General features: G+C 35.4%; 1 protein-coding gene across 1 annotated transcript in view; it reads left to right on the top strand.

Annotated features, from left to right (window-relative positions):
• Positions 1 to 540: 540 nt before the first annotated feature.
• The window catches only part of AP3B1 (adaptor-related protein complex 3, beta 1 subunit), a gene marked incomplete at both ends in the record, with an annotated part of 86,273 nt that continues 66,426 nt past the window's right edge, over positions 541 to 20,387 (top strand). The window contains 7 exons of the mRNA XM_009582507.1: positions 541 to 702; positions 2,893 to 2,990; positions 5,566 to 5,620; positions 5,704 to 5,775; positions 8,287 to 8,349; positions 9,253 to 9,385; positions 16,095 to 16,204. Of these exons, the coding sequence (XP_009580802.1) occupies positions 541 to 702; positions 2,893 to 2,990; positions 5,566 to 5,620; positions 5,704 to 5,775; positions 8,287 to 8,349; positions 9,253 to 9,385; positions 16,095 to 16,204 (693 nt within the window). The remainder of the gene's footprint in view (positions 703 to 2,892; positions 2,991 to 5,565; positions 5,621 to 5,703; positions 5,776 to 8,286; positions 8,350 to 9,252; positions 9,386 to 16,094; positions 16,205 to 20,387) is intronic.

Here is a 20,387-nt window from a genome sequence, read left to right on the forward strand (position 1 = left end):
AACTTTATTTAAACAGCTCAAGGATTTGTACTTCATCAGAGAACACCAGGCTCAGGATACATAACCTTTTTCCCATCTAATTTCTTAAGAAAAAAACCTGTCCCTTATTTTGAGATTTGCTATTTTTACGGATAATTTATGTACTGCTAGAGAGGGAAGAATGCACATGATTTGCATTAAGTTTTCAAAAAAGAGGGAATTTTAAACAACTGTTTTCAGAGATGTCAATTTCAGATCATAAGCTTTAAGTCTAAAAAAGACCAATATTCATATCTAATCCAGTTTATAGAATATTAATGAAGATGTTTCATTTAGCAATTCATCCTATTTCTAAGAAAATTTTGCATATATTGTTAAGCTTTTTTTCATGCCGGTACATTTACTGCTTTGAGCAAAGTGGGGTAGGAGAGACGATAGCTATTTTTAAAGAAGTGTGTAAATCTTGCATGAAATTGTGGTGTTGTATGTTACTTCCTTAATGGATAAAACCAGTTGATTCAAATATTCTGTGTATGTTTTTGTCATTTTGTTTTTTGGTAGGATGATGAGGTGGTAGAAGAATATAGTGAAAATAATTTCTATGAATCTGATGAAGAACAGAAAGAAAAGGATCTGAAAGTGAAAAACACGTATACTATGGACCCAGATCACAGGCTGCTGTTACGAAATACAAAGCCCTTGCTTCAAAGCCGAAATGCTGCTGTATGACAAATTCCTTTTTGCTTAAAATGTTAAACTACTAAATATCTATGCTACTAGGAAATTTAAAAGATTAAAAAGTAAAATCTACTCCTCTTTAAAAGTGGTGATAATACTTTCTAGTAAGTTACAGGAGAAGTATGGTGGTTCTTTCTTTTTTGAAATTAACTTCGCTTCTAAGTAAAACACCTGAACTGAATGTGATATATGCTCCAAATATTAAAGACAAACAAAATAGTAGAGAAGTATGAGAACGTTTGAATCCAGTTTCTATAGCGTGTGATGCCTATACCATAGATAGCTTTTAATGCTCAAGTTCTCAGCAGCTAGGATGGCACAAACTGTCAGTTTTGGTGGTACAGAGTCACAAAGAAAATCGTAGTTGTTATTGACTTGTTCAGTTATGCTTTCCTTTGAGTCTTACATTTTAAAAGTAGACTATTATATGCCTAAATTCTTTGTCAGTCCAAGCCAGATTCTTAGTGTTGGTGCCTTGGCAGAGTTCCAGGGCAGATAGGACATCATAAGTATAGTATGCTCTGCAATATTTCCATGAGATTTTAAGGTGCAGGTAAATTTTTAGAACCAGAAAAAGCCATGCTGATGGTGAATCATTGTGACATTACTCAGATCACAGAACTTTATTTCTAATCTCAGTTTGTCCTGTTAATCAAGACTACATGTCTGCAGAAAAAGACTTCCAGTGATAATGAATATTCATATCATTGCAAAAACAATTACTGCACCGTGATTAAGTCACCTCCCAATCTGTTCTTGATAAGCTAAACAGATCAGGTTTTTGTTTTTCTCCTGGAACATACTTCTAGATTCCGACTAACGTCTAACTCTTTTCAAAACCGCTTATAATCTGCCAGCAGACTTTGGAAACAAATTGAATACAGTTTTACATTAATAATTCTGTAATAGCACAGTCTCTTGCTAACATCACTGTTCAATGTCTATACGATATTTCCTCATCTCACGCAAAGAACAAGTATGTTAGATATGTTTGCCATCACACTGCACTGAGTACAGGTTCAGTTGCTTATGTTCCACATTCCATAAATAATTTTCTTTACACCTGTTAAATATGGTATTGATTCTCACATTTATGATCTTTAACTTTCTGATATTAAAGTTAACCGAGATGTTTAAGTGCAGTTTGTTGAGTGAAATCATGCTTCTTTGAATTGCTATTACACCAGTTTTTGTACCATTCACAGAAGTTACCAGCAATTAAATTAATTGCTTTCTCTTTGACCTTAGATTTTTGTCAGTAATAAAAGATCCTTGTAGTATATTGCTAAAAATCTTCGAGTTATTTCCTCTTTTCAGATGTTTTTAATCACTTTTTATTGTTTAATAATAATTTTTGTTTCATTGGTACTAAGATTTAAGATACCAAGTCAAGTGTCATAATGATGGCTTTACTTGGAGTCTCCTTTCTATGATTTTTTCATTTTGAACAGAAAGTTGACCATGACAGTATTATAGGGAAGGTTTGATATGACTTATTCCTTAGCATAAATTTCATCATTTGTGTTTTACTTATGAGAAAACTTGAAAAGAAAAAAAAAGAATGGGTTTTAACTTGCTTATATCTCAGTCTTCCACTTTTTGCTAGCCAGGATGTTGGTATACAACCCTGTAGTTTTTACCTTCTGTTGGATTTGAGACTTTAGAAGTTGCCAGTAAAGGCAGCTGTCATTTTATAAATTGCATAATAGAATAATGGAATGAAAGACTTTAAGTGGAAACTAAATAATAGGTAATATTGAATCTATATTTAATAATAAAAGCACAAAATTTGCAGAAGTTTTAAACAGTATTTCCTCATTAATTTGTGCAGCTGATGTTAGCAATACTGACTTATTAAGCATATCAGTATGTTTACAATTTGAATTACCTACATTTTTTCTCTCTTTGTCCCTCTTCCTCTGTCTTTCTATATATTATAGCATACAGTAAATATTAGGAGGAATGAGAGTACTTTATTAGCTTTGATTTGAGAAATACTAGTATCTTTTTTCTGATGTTTTTCCCCTAATCTTCTTCATTTATTTCCAAGGATGTGGGTATGCACTTTGCTTTCTGAAGAAAAGTGAGTTGGTAGTTTGGCAGGTCTGAAGCAAATGTGATATGTGTGTTGGACGATTTGAAGTTAACATGCTGTTCTGAATGTTCTTGTTTTAGGTGGTAATGGCAGTTGCACAGCTTTACTGGCATTTGGCACCAAAATCTGAAGCTGGTATTGTTTCTAAGTCACTGGTGCGTTTACTCCGTAGTAATAGGTAGGTCAAGTCCGTACTTTACACTGCTATGTCTATTTTTTTGTGAGTTTTTCGTACATACTTGTTCAGCTGTAGTTATAAGAATATAATTACTGCACTATTAGAGTTTAATTTTAAAATTGTCCTGTAATATTAATTTTTACTCAGCAAATGAGGCTCATTAAAAGCAATTCCATTATTTTCAGTATCACATCCAGTGATCATTCAATATCGTAAGTGTTTCATTCTTAATTATGACTTTCATTCTGAGAAGAATCATGGCTGCCTAGTTAGCATACAAATAGAGGCAATACTAACTAGTTTGCTTAGTTTCTTAATTTTTAAAATTATTGGAAGCTATTGGAAATGTAATTATATTGGAGTCCCTTACTGTCTTGCTAGGCACTAAAGGAGTCTTCAGATGTGTATTTTCTTTTCCTGCACTTTATATTGAAGACTTCTTGTTGACAGAGACAACTGTCTCTGGGCTGCTGAATCCCCTATGTTTGGACTGTTTTTAAAGAACAAGTTTATATTTCTTTCAGGACATTCAGGACTAATTTTGACTTTATCATCTTCAATTTGATCTTGTCTGATTTTCTATGAAGGGTGTCACTGGCCACATGTTTCATAAGATTGATAATATTCTTTTTTTTCTTTGTGTTTGATAGTTTTGGCATATTATGCCAATATTTGCTGCATAAAGTGGTTTTTTTTCCCTCACTTTTTAGATTTTGAACTTCCGTGTATCTGTATAAAAAGCCGTGAAGGGGTAATAGGCAACACAATATTAAGATGTTTTCAGAATAACTTTCTAACAAAATACGGTATTTTTGGCTAGAACTTTGCTGTCAAAATTATTTATTTTTTAAAGTTGGTCAGCTCAAACAGACAAAAAGCTTTTAAAAAAACATCACTTTTGTTGTCTGACAGGATTACTCGTCTTAGATGGGCTTTAACTTTTGCAAGCCCAGTTATCATAGAGCTCTTTCTCTGTAAACTTCTGCAGCTCACCCATGGCTAATGTCTCTATCATTTAAAAGTTAGTAAAGAAGTAAAATTGGGATTGGTGGAGTATTCATGCTTTTATTTCAGACAAAAATGAATCACTGTTATTTTTGTGTTTGGTTTTATAGAATAATATGCTTTCCATTCTCTTTACACAAAGATAAGTAAAATGGCTAAGCAGTTTGGCATGTGTACAGGTAATGTATAGAACTAAACTCATACTCACAGGTTGAAAGGATTATTTCTGCATGTTGTTTATTGCTCATTTATACTCAAATTTCATCAAAAGAGAAGTCACATCTTTCCTGTACCTCAAGTAGTGCCTAAAATGGCACTAGTCTTCTGATTTTCATACGCTGAATGGTTTGTCTGTTCTCTGTTACCAGTCTATGTGAAACACTTCTGCTATTAGAGCCACTTTGAAATAAGCTTTTGCTGTTTGCCCTTGAAGTTATGTGCCTATGGCCTTTAAATTAATGTCAAATACGCTATAATCTAGTTAGGGTGAAAGTGCCAGGAAGAGCATTTCATAGCAATTTCCAGTATTGGTTCATCATGTGCAGCTGACTATTTCCATGTACCTATGTAAGAATTACATAAAAATAGGTTTAAAAGATATTAAGTACTTCTCTATTATTACTTTTCTTTGTAAGCAACAGCTATAATTACCACAGGGCTATTAGACAGTTTTGAATAAGAGGAGATAATGGATGGATGATTTCTCTGTTAGGATGTGATTTGCATCATGAAAGAATTTGAGCGCTCATGGTTCAGAAAAATTGCGTGTAAATTATTACTTAGTTTTTAAGCAATTGGTGGCAGAAACTCTGTAGTTTGAAAGCTTGAGACTAGGACCCAGATTTCTTTTTGCTGACTCCTCCTGAGGCTTTTAAATTGTACATTAATGATGAGAATATCCTTCAAACATGTTTAATGGTTTTGTGTTGCCTGTATCTTGACAAAGTCTATTATGTTAAAGTGCTGCTTTTTGATAGATGCGTATGCCTGCCAGTATATGCTCTTAAGTCACAGGAGACCATGGCCCTTTTTGAGAATTATTAGGAAATTTTTTTAAGACCAAAAATGTAATAGCAATTCTTGTTAGATTGTGCAAAGGATTAGCTATTCTTGTAACTAATGCAGTCATTTCCACACTACAGGTAAAGCCCATGTGTTTTTGTTCTCGGCTGTCAACCTGAAATATTTAAGTTTCAAGATGGTGGACAAAATGTAAGGTTTTTGTGACCTATTTCTGGAGATGCCAGAATGGCATGTTTTAAACAAATTCTTGGTTTAAACAAAGACCCAAGACCTACAAGAAGCATTGCACCATTGCACTGGTGTCACTGATCGTTTTGCATATTGAAGTTTTTAAAAATGAGAGCCTGGTTTCATCATGCATCTTCCTGTGAAGCAGATGATGAACTTGTAGCAGTTGGCAATAAGCTTTTTCCTTCTGTGTTTGTGCCAAGTCAAATGTATAACTAACTTTGGATTCAAATAGAATTGGACTTTCTTTGCCATGTTGCATTATTTTATGTATCTGTAATTTTGCAGAGTAACTCTTGTTTTTCTTTTCAAATCCTAGGGAGGTGCAGTATATTGTTCTGCAAAATATTGCCACTATGTCAATTCAGAGAAAGGTATACCCTATTTAGAATTTTCTGAATTTTCTAAATTTTATATGAAACACAGGTGAGCTACTTAAATATGTTCTGCTTTTCAGGGCATGTTTGAACCTTATCTGAAGAGTTTCTATGTTAGATCCACTGATCCAACAATGATCAAAACACTGAAGGTGAGTTTAAAACTACATTAATCTATATACTGCTGAACAAATCTGTTTGCAACAGGAAGGCAAGATTTTCTTGCACTGATATGACACACATGATTCTGTGCTGTACCTTTTTTTCACTAAGAAGGGTAGAGTTGTGGCTTTTATTTAAGTCCACGAGTGTCCTTCAGGCTCGTTAGGCTATCTGAAAGTTCTCTTGTTACCATGCTGCAGATGGCAGATGGGCTATGTTTTCCCCTACAGCTTTTGGTACTTTTCAGTGATAACAAAGCGTTACTATTTTTATCTAACCAGCCATTCAAACATTTAGAGTTTGACTGTTTTCATGTGAGGAAGAATCTTCTCAAATGAAGAGAAATGAAATCACACAATCTTTGTTACTGTTAGCTTAAAAAGAGTTTAAATCTGTTTCCCTGAAAAAAATGGGACCGTGTTAGAGTCCCAAATTCCCTTTGAAGTCAGCATTCAACATGAGAAGTACTTTAGACTTTCCTCAAGGCCACATCTCAATGCATGTTTTAGGCTGTCTTCTTGTTTTCTCTATTCTTAGTCTTTAATGGACTTGAAATCCTTGACAAAACAATAGCTAAAAAATTGTGTACTATTATGTGCCTTTTCTCTTGTTTTGCTTTAGATTGTCATAGGCACTTTTGTTTAGGAGTTTACAGGTTTCTTAAAGAAACATTATGTTTTCCTCAGTTTCATTTTACATCTATGTTGCGCCCCCATTACATGTGCAGAGTGGTGCAGTCCAAGATGGCTATGCCCAACCCATCATATTTTTATTAGTCCAACTCTAAATCTAAGTAAATTAGAGGCAGTTGGAGGCAAAAAGATCTTCCCCGCATTTAATGATTTTGAAAATTGTTGGGAATATTAGTAAGACTTAGTGTTATCCAGGAAAAGTCACTCCTAAAATAATGGAAAGTTGCTTATTTAAATTCCCATATTAATTGATGGTGAAGAGGTGGAGAAGTAGAAACTGTGATTTTTCCTTTCATTGTCTCAGTTCTTTCTTGGTGGCTGAAAAATTTAGGACAACCTACACTATTACATACACAAGAAAATCTTGTGATTTTCTACACCCCCTACCCCCGTAGTTCCATCCTATCTGCTTTAAGATAGGAGGACAAGACCTATGGCAGCATTTAAGGTGTAGGAGCATCCTAGAATTCAGCTGCTGCACTGTTTAGATTTCTGTTTTGTTCTCTTGTTTCTTTCCCAACATCAAGTTTGCTTTTTTCATCACTGCTTATCATTGAGCTTGTGTTTTCATGGAGTTATCTATTTTAACCACAAATTCTCAGTTCTAATTAGTAGTAATCAGCTCAGTGCCTATCATTTTCTGTAAAGTTGATTTTTTTTCCCAATTATGAACATTACTTTACATTAATCTGTGTTGAATTTTTTTTGCCGTTTTATCAACCAGTCACCTAATTAGAAGTTTTTATGCAGTTTTTCTTAGTCAGCCTTTATCTTCATTTCTCTGAAAACTGTAGCATCAGCTGAAAACTTTGTCACCTGTCTTCTCATTACTTTCATAGTTCATATATGAACATGTTGAAAAGCAAAAGACCAACAAAGATATTAGTGGGATTCCATTGATAGCCTTCCTGTACTGTAAAATAGTCTCTTTTCTTCCCTGCCTATTCCTCTCTTTCATTTATGCACTTGCTTTGTACGCTACGCTAGATATGTATCTTTAAGAGCTTTTAGTGACAGGTCTTATCAAATTGCTTCTGAAGTACAGGTGGACTGTATCAATTAAGTGTCTTTGTCTTTGTGTGCATCCAACTCAAAAAATACCAACAGATTTCTGAGGCATGACTTCCCTTTACAGAGACAGAGTTGTCTTTTTCTTCAGTTTACCTCATTCAGATTGTATTGGAATTCTTTCTTCTTCGAAGTTAAAACAACCTGGAAGCATAGCATCTTAACAATATATGCCAAGTGTTGTATATCGTCCTCTTGTTCACCAGGAACAAAGAAGAAGGGTCTGATGTTGATGATGTTAAGATCTGAGGAGTCTTATAGATGCAACTGTCTCTTTCCTGAGTTTAAAAGGTCTTTCATTGCAGTTCATCTGAATATAGTGGACACTTTATTTCTCCCCAGCTGCAGTTGTGATTTCCATTATTTCTTCTTACAGTGTCACATGGTTCATATATGCTAAGGCCTGTTGTATAACTTTGAAAACCATGCTGCCAGAAGTATGTCAATCCCATTTGGTATGCAATGCAATGCAACACTAAAGCTAGAGCTCATGGAAGATGCATCCCTGAACCCTAGAGTTCTGCTTTGAAAATCTTGCGTGTACTTGCAAGGGAATATTCCTCCTGAGTGCAATGCTGCTACCAGTTTATACTGAAATCTGGTATACTCTATTGAATTCTAAATGGTATTTTTAGTAGTATTATCTTTTATTTATATGCAATAAAAGTATAGTGTATATGTGATATTGTTTATAATATTTTATTTTACCTTGTAATAAAATATCTGGGTTTTTTCTCGTAGCTTGAAATCTTGACAAATTTAGCAAATGAAGCCAACATATCAACTCTACTTCGAGAATTTCAGGTTTGTGCAAAAGTGTATTCTTTTTATATGAAATGCTCTCTGTTGGCCAATTGCCATTATTGGATGTTTCATCTAGATTCTTAGTCTCAAATTTTTCAAGTTGAAGTCTTTCCCAGGGTAAAATGTTCTTGGAATGGAAATGAAACTGTCTCGTATCATAATGGATAATGGAGCTTTTTATATGTGGAAAGGAGTTTCAATGTTTTGTTTCTCACTCTCCTTCCAGCTACCAAAAAAAAAAAAAAAAGTGAAGAGAAAAACTCAATCATTCCAAAGTCTTTAAAACAAATTCTACCAACCTGACTGGGACTGTAAGGGTCTTAATTTTAGCAATATTTGGCCATTAGCATTTATGGCCAAACTTCATTTCTGTAAGTAATTTGATGAAATAGTATTATCTCCAATATCTGTACATGTATCGGCAAGATGTTCTGCCTATATTGTGAAATAGTGTCTGTCCTTCTTTCTTTCCTCTTTGCTTATGACATCTATTTTCATTGCTTCAGTTCTCTGGCTGGATTTCTCTGAAAGGTACTGGTTCTCAGGCAGGTAGGCTATTCGTAGTTTCACAGATGCTCTTGATTAAATGAACCAAAACGTCTCTGAAGAGAGAGCTCGTCAACACCTCCAACCTTGCACACAAACTAATTGCTGTTTTTGCGTAATTGCCCCCTGCCCCAAGCTTTCTTGAAATCAGAGGTTTGCATGGTCATGGGTGATGAAAGCTGGCAACAAAATGTCTTCTAAAAGTGACAATGAGGTGAAAAAAGTATAACTTCTAATGTGCAATGTAGCTTTCTAGACTGAATTTATTATACAGTATGTCTGTCTTATGAGGGTAATATGGTAAGTCTTTGGTTGACAAGACTTATGTATTGACTAATGAAAATCCTGTTTCCTTAGACTTACGTGAAAAGCCAAGATAAACAGTTTGCTGCAGCTACGATTCAGGCTATAGGCAGATGTGCAACTAACATCACCGAAGTGACTGACACATGCCTTAACGGCCTTGTGTGTTTGCTGTCCAACAGGGATGGTAAGCTAAATGTTCCGTTTGTTTTCTGAGTAGCTGATGGCATGAAACCTTCTCTTAATGAGAACCACAGAGAGCAGATCATGTTAAAAAGTATATAGGAGTTGACTTTTATAAGAATTTAGCTGACATGACTGGATAATAATAGTGATTCTGGCACTTCTTGTTTGAAGCACTTCAAAAGGCTGTCATAATCACTGGGTACTTATTTTCTCTTTTGTTAGTGAAATTAATTTCTTGTGGCCTGCAATTACATGTTTACCTGTTTTTTATCAAAATGCCATAATTATTAAAGTGTGCTTGTTGTGGTTATCATATAGATGACAGTAGTTTTACTGTTACATGTTTAGTTGCATCAAAGCAGTTAGCCTGTAGAGGGTGCTAAAAGCTTGGAATTTTTTTTTTGAGTGCATCAATGCCTAACTGAAAAAACATATTAAATAGTTTTAGGATAAACAGCCTGAAATTTGGCTTGATTTTGTAATCTAGCCTTCTGTTATTTTTATACAGTGAAACAGAGTTGCAAGTTACTAAGGAACACAAAAAGGAGCAGATAAAGTCAAATAGGATATAGCAGCACTGTAAATCAATACTCGATAATATTGTATATTCTTACCAGTTACCAATGAATATTGCACAGAAGAGAGTCAGAAGATTATTATATAATGTGCAGTCTACATGAATATGGTTAAATATTGGAAATTGGAGTTAAGAAAGATGTAGTTTAAAATATTAATGTCAGGAAGGAGGAAAAGCGTGGTTTTGGGGTGGCGTGGAATAATTAGAGTTGTTCAGAGAACACAAGTGAGAACTACTCTAAGCTTTGAAAAGCAGCATTAATTCATCTTCATATCTACTGCACATATCTTTTCATGGTGATCCTAAGAAGGCCTTTATTAGGGACATCACTTTGGCAGCAGATAGTCATGCTGTGACCCACTGATACACTCAGAGCTTTCTCTTATTAGTTCATGAACTACAAGTCCTCCTTCTCTCCCACTTCACCTTGTATCAGAAATTCCTGAGAGGCCTCAGTGTATGGCTTGGTAGTTTTAATATATGTAACTTTAATTTCCTAGTGCTTCAGACCTTATGTCCCTTTATGCTTTTCTGGTTATCAACTGTGTTTAAAATATCTTCCCATATTCTGTTACAAGGCCATGTCTGCACAGTGCACCTTTTTGTATTACATTCAGCAATGACCATATTAAAAATACAAGCTTCAAATCTTGTTCTTGATTCTGCTTAATTCTACTAGCAATCTTCCTCTAGGTCAGTAGGCTCCTTTCAGCGTGTTCAAATCCCCATTTTTTTTTCTGTCTTAAATAAAATAATAAAACTATCACTGCAGAATACTGAGTTTGTTACTTAATAATCCTTCTTTCTGTTTTCTTGCCTTGTGTTTCTTTTTGCTAAAAAGGAACAAAGATAAGAGGAAAAGGCTTTTCTTCTTTTATCACAGCTTCTCAATTTAATGTTTTCTCCAAAGTAATTCCATATATATATACGCACATACACATATGCATGTACATGTTTACAAAAGTCTGTCTCAACAAGATCAGTTTTCTTAACTGTTTCTAAGTAGCTGTCCAGCAAATAAAATCATCTTCTTGTGCTTACTGTTCTGAAAGACTGCAGAGGACATATTGAGGATCTTTTAAATCCAGCAGCTGGCAAATTGCTTTACCATAGCTGCAGCGTCTTTGTTCCTTCTTTCAAAGAATGAATAGAATAGCATAATTTACATGGTACCTTTCCTCAGGTGGCAGGAGATTACTGATAGTCACAGTTTATTGAACATAAGAAGAGTTTTGGGCATGGTGAGGAAGAAAAAAAGATTTAGCATGTGTAGGAGAATAGATTTAAGAGTCTTGGTTAATCTTGCTTTCCTCCAACTTTCACCCTTAAAGTGTGCAAGCAATTTGTTTGCTGTGGTACTTCTTCCATGGTTGTTTGAAGCCTGGAAGCAGTTCTGCTGGCTTTGCATAGCATGAAGCCCAGGCTGGTAAGTCCATCAGGTTCTGAGGTCCCTGAAAGCAGAGACGGCTCTGCTTTCTCTGCACAGTTTTCTTATTATGGGGAATTCACCTGAGTGTGCTAGAGAGGTGACCAAATTAATTCTACCAAATCAAAATAGAATCCTGAAGAATGAGCTTGTGGCAAAACTGCCTTCTAATTCTATGTTCTTGTTCTGGAAAGGCCTTTTTGCTGTTGGGTTGTATATACAGTAGATATCTTGGCTCTATCTGGCACAGGAGCTGTGCCATTAATCATTCTGGAACTTGGGTGCTGAGAGGCCGAGTGTCATTACATAAAACAGTCTCTTCAAGAGTCAGTCAGGTCCAGCTGGGGTAACTCTTCACAGAGCTCTTTGAGCATCTCATCATTGAACTTCCTAGTTTCTGTATGTGCTTCTGTGATTCAAATGGGTTTTTTTTAGCGTAGCTCCCAGCTTCCCTGAGTAGGGGAAATTTGACTTCAAACAAAGCACTCATAAATAAACAAAGAAAATTTCAAGAGCAGTTCTCATCTTCCCCAGAGCCTTGTTTCTAGAAGCCATGTTGAGGGCTAAGAATTATTTTCCTTCCTCATTTGCTGCAGGAAGTACACAAAGAAAAGTTATTTTAGCTCTTCGGTGTGACATTTGGCATTTGACTGTTGCATTTCCTTTAAGCAATTGCCTTGATAATTTCAACTGACCGCTGGCCCCACAATGACATAAAAGTCATTTTAAATGTAAGAGACAGATGGGATTATAGGAAGTCTCTTTTGTCTGTCTGTACTCTGTATACTAGAGATCCTGCAGGTTTTTCTCAGATGGGTGACTTTCATTTTCTGTTGAAAGTTGCAGGTTATGGATAATAGAGAATGTAAACACAATTGTAGGATGTATAGCTAAAACAATTTCTTTTTCTACCAATTTATACAAATTTGAACAGGAAAGTCGTAAAATCACTGGAACTGTTAATACATCAGGTAGCTACTACCTATCAATTGGAATTACCGTTAGAATGACATAAAAGGAAAACAGCTCCTTGTAGCATTCCATTTATATGTCTTAATGTGGTTTCAGAGTTCTGGTATTTATGTTATAAGGGTAGAAAAATTAACCAGGTAAATGCTTAGACTTCAGGCAGTTCTGAAAAGCAGAAACTTGATGTTTGTCTGGATACTTAGCTCTAATAATTACCTTTTAACTTTAGTTTTAACCATTTACATAACCTTCTAATAGCCCAAATAATCATAGAATCGTAGAATGGTTTGGGTTGGAAGGTCATCTAGTCCAACCCTCCTGCAATGATCAGGGACATCTTCAACTAGATCAGGTTGCTCAGAGCCCCATCCAACCTGACCTTGAATGTTCCTAGGGATGGGGCATCTACAACCTTTCTGGGCAACCGGTTCCAGTGTTTCACCACCTTCATCGTAAAAAATTTCTTCCTTATATCTAGTCTGAATCTACCTTTCTTTAGTTTAAAACCATTACCCCTTGTCCTGTCGCTACAGTCCCTAGTAAAAAGTGTTTCCCCGTCTTTCTTATAAGCCCCCTTTAAGTATTGAAAGGCCGCAATAAGGTCTGCCGGAGCCTTCTCTTCTCCAGGCTAAACAACCCCAACTCTCTCAGCCTTTCTTCATAGGAGAGGTGTTCCATCCCGCTGATCATTTTTGTGACCCTCCTCTGGACCTGCTCCAACAGGTCTATGCCTTTCTTGTGCTGAGGGTTCGAGAGCTGGACGCAGTACTCCAGGTGGGGTCTCACCAGAGCAGAATAGAGGGGCAGAATCACTTCCCTCGACCTGCTGGCCATGCTTCTTTTGATGCAGCCCAGGAATACGGTTGGCTTTCTTGGCTGTGAGCGCACATTGCTGGCTCACGTCCGGTCTTTCATCCACCCCAAGTCCTTCTTGGCAGGGCTGCTCTCAATCCCTTCATCCCCCAGCCTGTATTGATACTGGGGGTTGCCCCGACCCAGGTGCAGGACCTTACACAAGGTTCACATGGGACCACTTCTCAAGCTTGTCCAAGTCCCTCTGGATGACATCCTGTCCCTCAGGCATGTCAACTGCACCACTCAGCTTGCTGTCATCTGCAGATTTGCTGAGGGTGCACCTAATCACTTGTACAGACTTGCTATGAGATTCAATTGGTGTATTCCTTCCAGAAACAGTTGATGCCGTTTTGCTGCTTTTAGAAATAGTGATTATACAAATTATAGACTCTGGATAAATTAGTCTTCAGTTGTGTGTTTTAGTTTCCGCAAGTATCAGTTAATGTGAAAGGAAGAAAATTTGACTCAACGTCAGTGGTATCAAATGTAGTATTTTGGAATGCAGCTTTTGAATATTCTGTGATAATACACTCATTGCTAAGGTCTTTTTCTGAGTTTCTGTCATAATGTGGCCAAATTCTCAATTATGGAAAAAGTCTGTAATTCGGTCCCCACAAGTTACTGTCCACTACATTGTTAATTTTTTTATATACATCATTATTTATCAAAATGGAACATTGTGTGACTGAATATATTACAAGTTTTTGAGAAGTTGTCATGCTCCAGGGTCTTCAGAGATTATCCTACTCAGAGTAGTCATTTCCATATTGCTTCAAAATTGTTTGAAGAAAACTAGCAGTGAGCATTATACTAAGATTTTTACTGACTTGTGAAAGTTGAAGTTGCTGATACCCCTTGTAGTCTCCTTTATTGATAAAGGAAACCTGATCAGATTTTCTGTGATACTTAGTCTTTATTTGAAGAATTTGATTTACTTTTTATGACCCTTTAGATATAATATAATTTACACTCTGTTTTGAAATTCTTGCATTCATTTGTCATTGCCTTGTATGGACTTTTTCTTCAATAATTCTGGCAGAGTTACATTTTAAAATTTTCTTACTGCTCATTCAGAATGCCAATTTTATCTCCCCATTTTGGGTTGTTTTTTTTTTTTTGTCTTTGAACCTAAATGTGTGTTGTTTATTTCATGCTCATTTTTGGGATTCTTCATGTGCACAAAGCAAGCCTCAAAAAGTCTCTCTTTTTTTCTGGGCTACGTCATTCCTTACTCTAATACAAATTCATTTTGCTTTTGTTTGTACTTTCTTTTTTGGTACCTAGACTCATTGTAAAAGGAACCAGACTAGTTTACTTGCTTACAATCCTGGTTCAGTTCTTTAAATTTGCTCCCACAGATTGCATTAAAGTAGTTCCTATGGTGACACTTCATCCAGCGCACTTCATTTTATCATGATCAGTTCTACATTGTCAACAAGTGTTTTTAATAATGACTTCATGTCCACTCAATTTTTTGGGTTCAGTTTTATTTTGCTTAACCATTCTCCTTGTTAAGTAGTATCACAAAACACTCGATGAAGGTTGTCATTACAATGTCCCCCACTCTAAATATTCTGGATTGTAATTTTAAAATTTTGAGAATTGTCATCTTATTTTAATATCTGGCAAAACACAATCTAAATTAAATTGATCTGTGGGATTGTGCAAGACCTTGAGATATGTGAAGTAGATATGTTAATCTTTCTTCAAGAAATTAGTCTAGAAAAATGACGGACATGTCATGTCAAATAAAGAATGACAGAAAAAGCTGCAAGCTAAAACGTAAGCATTTCAGAGGGTTATGGCATAATGATGTATATTCAAAGCTTTGGAAAAGCCTTTCTCCGTAAAGAAGTTTGCACTCTGAAAAAAAAAAAATTATAAAAAATTTAGAGATCTCTTCCATTCTTTTGAAACTTCAGCTTGCTTGATTGCTGAAGAATGGTCCATGTGTCCGGTTAACTCTTGAAATGTAGGAATATCTCTGTGATGTTTAACGAGTGGTAGTTAGGCTTTTTCTTTGTTTTAAACATAGATTGTTTGGGAGAAATAGTTACTCCCTTTTTGTAGTAGAAATGAAAATTAGGATTATGTTAAACTCTTACAGTAGTCTTTGTTTTGTTTTCAGCTTTGGCCATGTTTGACTCTCCCTCATTTTTCCTTACGGCATGAGTTTACTCTTGCATAGAAGCTTACCTCTGCACCAGTGGGTTTTTTTCAGCTTCAAAAATTGTACATTTCATACAAGTTGATCAGGCTATGAATGTTACTTGTTACAGTAGTTAAGCACTCCAATGCATGACTTTGGCATAAATCTTACAACAGCTTGCTATTTAGAAGCTTCATTTGAATGTACTAGACATCAGGTTGCAGACCTGAGAGAGACCGTTTAGACGGTGAAAAAGTGCAAAGGAAAATGTTTAGATATTTCTCTTGTTTATGAATGACCTGTTATTTTTAACATTGTGTATTTCTTTGAAAATTAAGCAAGTGTTTGTATTTTTAATGCAGACAGCAAATGACTTATGAATATGCATAATTTCAATTAAAAACAGATGTTTTTTCATGCTGTTCCTCAATTTGTAACGGAAAAATACAAAGTGCAGCTTTACTAAAAGGCAATTTCAAAAAAAGTATGTAATAGGATGATATTTTTACATTTAGAACATTTTTCTGTCCTCTTTTTGCTGCTTATAACTTGATTCTGGAAGCTGAACTTGTATTACTTAGTAGAGTGGTTTACATCTTTGTTACCGAGTAAATAGAATTCAGTTCTGCAAAGCGTATTTTGAAAGGTGTTAACATCTTTTACATTCAATTATTTATGGCTTTATCTTTTGCATAAGTGCTTTTAAAATTAATAATTTGTTTTGTCTTAAACAGAAATTGTAGTTGCTGAAAGTGTTGTTGTCATTAAGAAACTGCTGCAAACCCAGCCAGCACACCATGGTGAAATTATTAAGCATATGGCTAAACTCTTGGATAACATTACAGTGAGTATTTGTGCACAGTGTCTTATTTTCCTTGTTGGCTGATAAAAATCACATCATCTCCTTTGCATTTGGGCCATAAGTGGAAATAGATATATTAGAGAAATACAACATAATATTTTATTTTTGACGTAAAATATCATTTTTCATGATCTTAAGGAAGAGGAAATAGAAGCTATCAGATGGCATCAATTTGTGCCTTAGATTTGGGAAGTTATTTTGGAACAGATCCCTGGAAATGTTGAGTATTGCTAGTACCATTAGGCCAAGATGAATAGCAGGTTTAGAATGTGGAGTGAGTAAGTTGAAATAAATTGAAATGAAAATAAGGGCAAAGCACCTCTTAACTTGAGGATTTTCAGCCTGTTGTCCTGCTGATCTGGGGTGGAGTTTAAAAAAATTTATTCTAAATCTTTTTCCGTACCCCCAAATCACCTGACCTTTCCATGGTACCAGACTTGCTGCTGTGAGTGTGTTGCAAGTGTTTCTTGAAGTCGCATTTTTATCTTCTGGGTATTTAAGATTCTGTGGCATTTAACAGTAAAATTTGCATTATTGCCTATTATCTATCCTTAGATTAAATTGACGTTTAGGTACGTCAATATTTACTTCCCAAATTCTCCTCACAGTCCCAGTTATTGATAAAACATTTAGTGGTCTATCCTAAATTATAGTGTAGGGCTGAAGACCATTAGCTACCTATTGCATCATACCCCAAAGGTGACAGATTTTGATCTGTCAATAACTTTTTTCTGTAGATGCTGTAAATAGGACTGTTCAGTTTCATATAATTATACATTTATTGATGATGGAGCAGTAAATATTTTCTAAATCAGTGAATCTTCTATTTGCCATAGTTGAATTTGGCAAAGTTTGAAATACTAAGGAAAAGGAAATGTGGTCTTCTCAGTTCATGCTTGCTGAACAGATTAAACAAAAAAATCTTTGGCCACTAAGAGCTCATGATAAAACTTTGTAACTGATGTAAAGAAAATATAATTCTACTGGGTTCCTCATCCAGAATCACAAGGAACAAACTAAAACCAAAATCTGAATCTGAATCATGCTTCTTATTCAAGAAGGAAGCAGTGATAGTGATGCTGTAGGCTCTCCAGGATGATTGTTGTACATCTTGTTTTACATTTTTCCCTGCAATTTTTTAATAATAACTTCCAGAAATTTGTCTTCCTCAGTATGTTTAGGACTTTGGATTGAAGAATAAATTTGGAAGAAGTACATATTTATGATTTGAGTGCCGTATCATTATCCTGAAATAACTTGCACCTGTTATGTTTGAAAATGGATGTATTCCTTCATAGAATGGTTTGGGTTGGAAGGGACCTTTAAAGGTCATCTAGTCCACCCCCACAACTCCTTCAGACACTTCTGAAAAGGAGAAATGTGTTTTTACATGTTTGGGAAGGTGGTATTTGGATTATGTAATTACTGAGGATCTGAGTTTGAAATTTCAACATTTAATAAAGCATTACTGGAATACCTGAGATCTGCACATGTATTTTAAACATTGATCTTACTGTGGCAAGAGTGGTTGTGAGTTGACATAACACAGTTGCCTTGGTTTTTGTCTGCTGTAAGACACAGAGACACAAAGCAAGGATTCCTTACCCTTGTTACATTGACATACAATATACACACATACACACACTCTTTTGTGCACACATATTTTACACAGGGTTTTTTTTTTTGAAGTCTTCTGTTGGGGAAAGTATTTCTGGGCTTATTTTTAAATTGGGATTGAAACTTAAGGGACCTACCCTATTCCTCCATGCAAGAGCATACCACTGTCTTTAAAGGACTCTTGCATTTGGACATAGGAGAAGCAGCCAAAGGATATGGTCTTGAATGAACTTGACAGTAACTGGAGGGTGGGGCGGTATGGGCAAAGAAATTCTTTGGTGCTTGTTAGAGTTGAAATTAATTTAATACTACATAAAACACAACTAGAGGCATGAACAGAATTAAATACAATTAAATAGAAAAGCACTTAATGTAAAAATAAACTTTTCATTGTTCTGTATGATTTAGTTTAGGTAAATCGTGAACACTTAGCCACTAAAATAAACAAAATCAGTGTATCAGGAATACATTTTTGGGTTGGTGCCTGAATTTATTTCATTCATGTTGTTACAAATTTCAGTTGTGTTAGCCTGAGATTGTGATTGTCAATGATGAGGTGCCTAAAAATCTTTCGTAGCAATGTTTCTTTCAGGTCATCCAATCTGAAATTTACTCATTCTTGACTTCGTCTTCATTCTTGACTTCATCTTCATTCTTGACTTTGTCTTCATTCTTGTCTTCATCATCTTCATCTACAGAAGCCATTTAGAAAGTGATAGGATGGATAGTAGGCTAAATATATCTGACCAACTATAACAAATATTAGGAGGTTCAGTTAAAAACTGATGAGCTCATGTAGACCACTGACTCATTTACAGTAAAGCTTAGGACTAGGTCCATTTCAGTTTGCCCTTTACTTGATTGTTTCTTACATATCTGAAAAGAGAGCTTGTTTTTCTTCCTTTGCTTTTGTATGTTATCGTTTGTGTCTTAAACTTTTATCTCAGGTGTGCCCAGGCAAAGATCTATGAGGTCTATTTTGTGTCTGATATTTGTTGAGTACCTAGACCTGTGCATAGTACAGCTTCATCTAGCTGTATTCCAGCTCCTTTCCTCCACGCACTTCAAAAGTTGTAACTGAGAAATGCATGTCTGATGGTGTTCTGAAGATACTAAACCAGACAATAATTGGATCTCTTTAAACTTTCATTTTTTAAAATAATAAAAATGTTTCCATTTGGCTGTTAATGTGATAATAACATCATCATGCTTTACAATTTAATGACTTATTAACTGTGGGCCAGATATCTAAGCAGTGCTGGTTTGTGCTAGATGTTCACTCTGAGGTAGGCTAAATTAGTTTTGTGTGTATAGTTTTGAGAGTGACGAGTTTAAAAAATATGCATGTGGGAAAGGGCCATTTAAAGAAGGACGATATTGGTTGAGTCCAACTTTTGGACTCAATACTACTCTTAATAGAGTAGTCTCATCTTCAGCAGAACCAAAAACTGGTCCATTAGGGAGAGGGATTTAAAGGTAAGAGCAAGTTCATTGTGATGTACCTCCAATGTACTTTCTCAGCCGCTGACTGGAAGCTTGAGTTTGCTATCCACATCATCACGCTTACTAATCTAAAAATTCAAATCTCCCCTCATATTCCGTATCTCTGATCAGCCTTTCCCTCTTCTTTTTGTCTTTCCTGATACTTGTGTGGTTTTTAAACTGGAGTGACCAGAAGTTTGCACTGTAGTCAGAGTATGAAGGAGAAATTTTATGCAGTGACATAATATTACTTGTTTTGTAGTTTTTTATCTCACTTTCCTGGGGTTGTCTGCCTTTTGACTTCTGCAGAACATTGACTTAACAATTCTGCAATTCTCTGAAAATATTCATGATTCCAAGATACTTTTCCCTGGAAATAGTTTGGGGTCCATCAGTATGCGTAGAATTTTTTTTTTTTTTTAAGTCCTGTTTCAAGGCCAGCTGCATTACTTCTGCCCAATTTTTAAGTATCACTAATAAGTCATCTTTAACTGGTCAGGCTCTCTTTTAGTTTAGATTACCTTGAATAATTTTGTGTCAGTAGACTGTCTCCTCACTGGATAGCCCTCTTCTAGGTTACTTGCAAATCTGTTGAACAGCATGTTTCTCCCTATAGGTTCCTGTGGGACATCTGGTGATTGCTTTCCATTGTAACTGGGTTTATGTCTTTTCTATTATCTAGTCCTTTTTTATTCATGAGAGTGCCTTTCCACCCTGTAAAGGATGACATTTTCAAAGATGTTGTTGAGGGGCTTTCTCAAAAGCTTTTAGAATATTCTCTTGTCAAATGTGTCATATAGTCTACTCTTTTAGAAAATCTTTCCTTCGGAATACCTATGGTCCAAAATTTGTCTAAGTGCAAATACCTGCAGATTTAATCTGAATTAAGTTTTGAAGCGGATTGGTTAGACTGCATTGATTAAACTGGATTAACACAAGACACTCTTGTTTACATCTGAAGTATGCCTGTTTTGATTTATCTTAATTCATTTTAGCGATGAATGAATGTAAATCAACCTAGCAAGAATTACCTCTGAGTAAGAATGTCTCAATGGTGTTCTACATT

This window comes from Fulmarus glacialis, unplaced genomic scaffold (genome assembly GCF_000690835.1).
Source record: "Fulmarus glacialis isolate BGI_N327 unplaced genomic scaffold, ASM69083v1 scaffold22067, whole genome shotgun sequence".
Classification (NCBI taxonomy): domain Eukaryota; kingdom Metazoa; phylum Chordata; class Aves; order Procellariiformes; family Procellariidae; genus Fulmarus; species Fulmarus glacialis.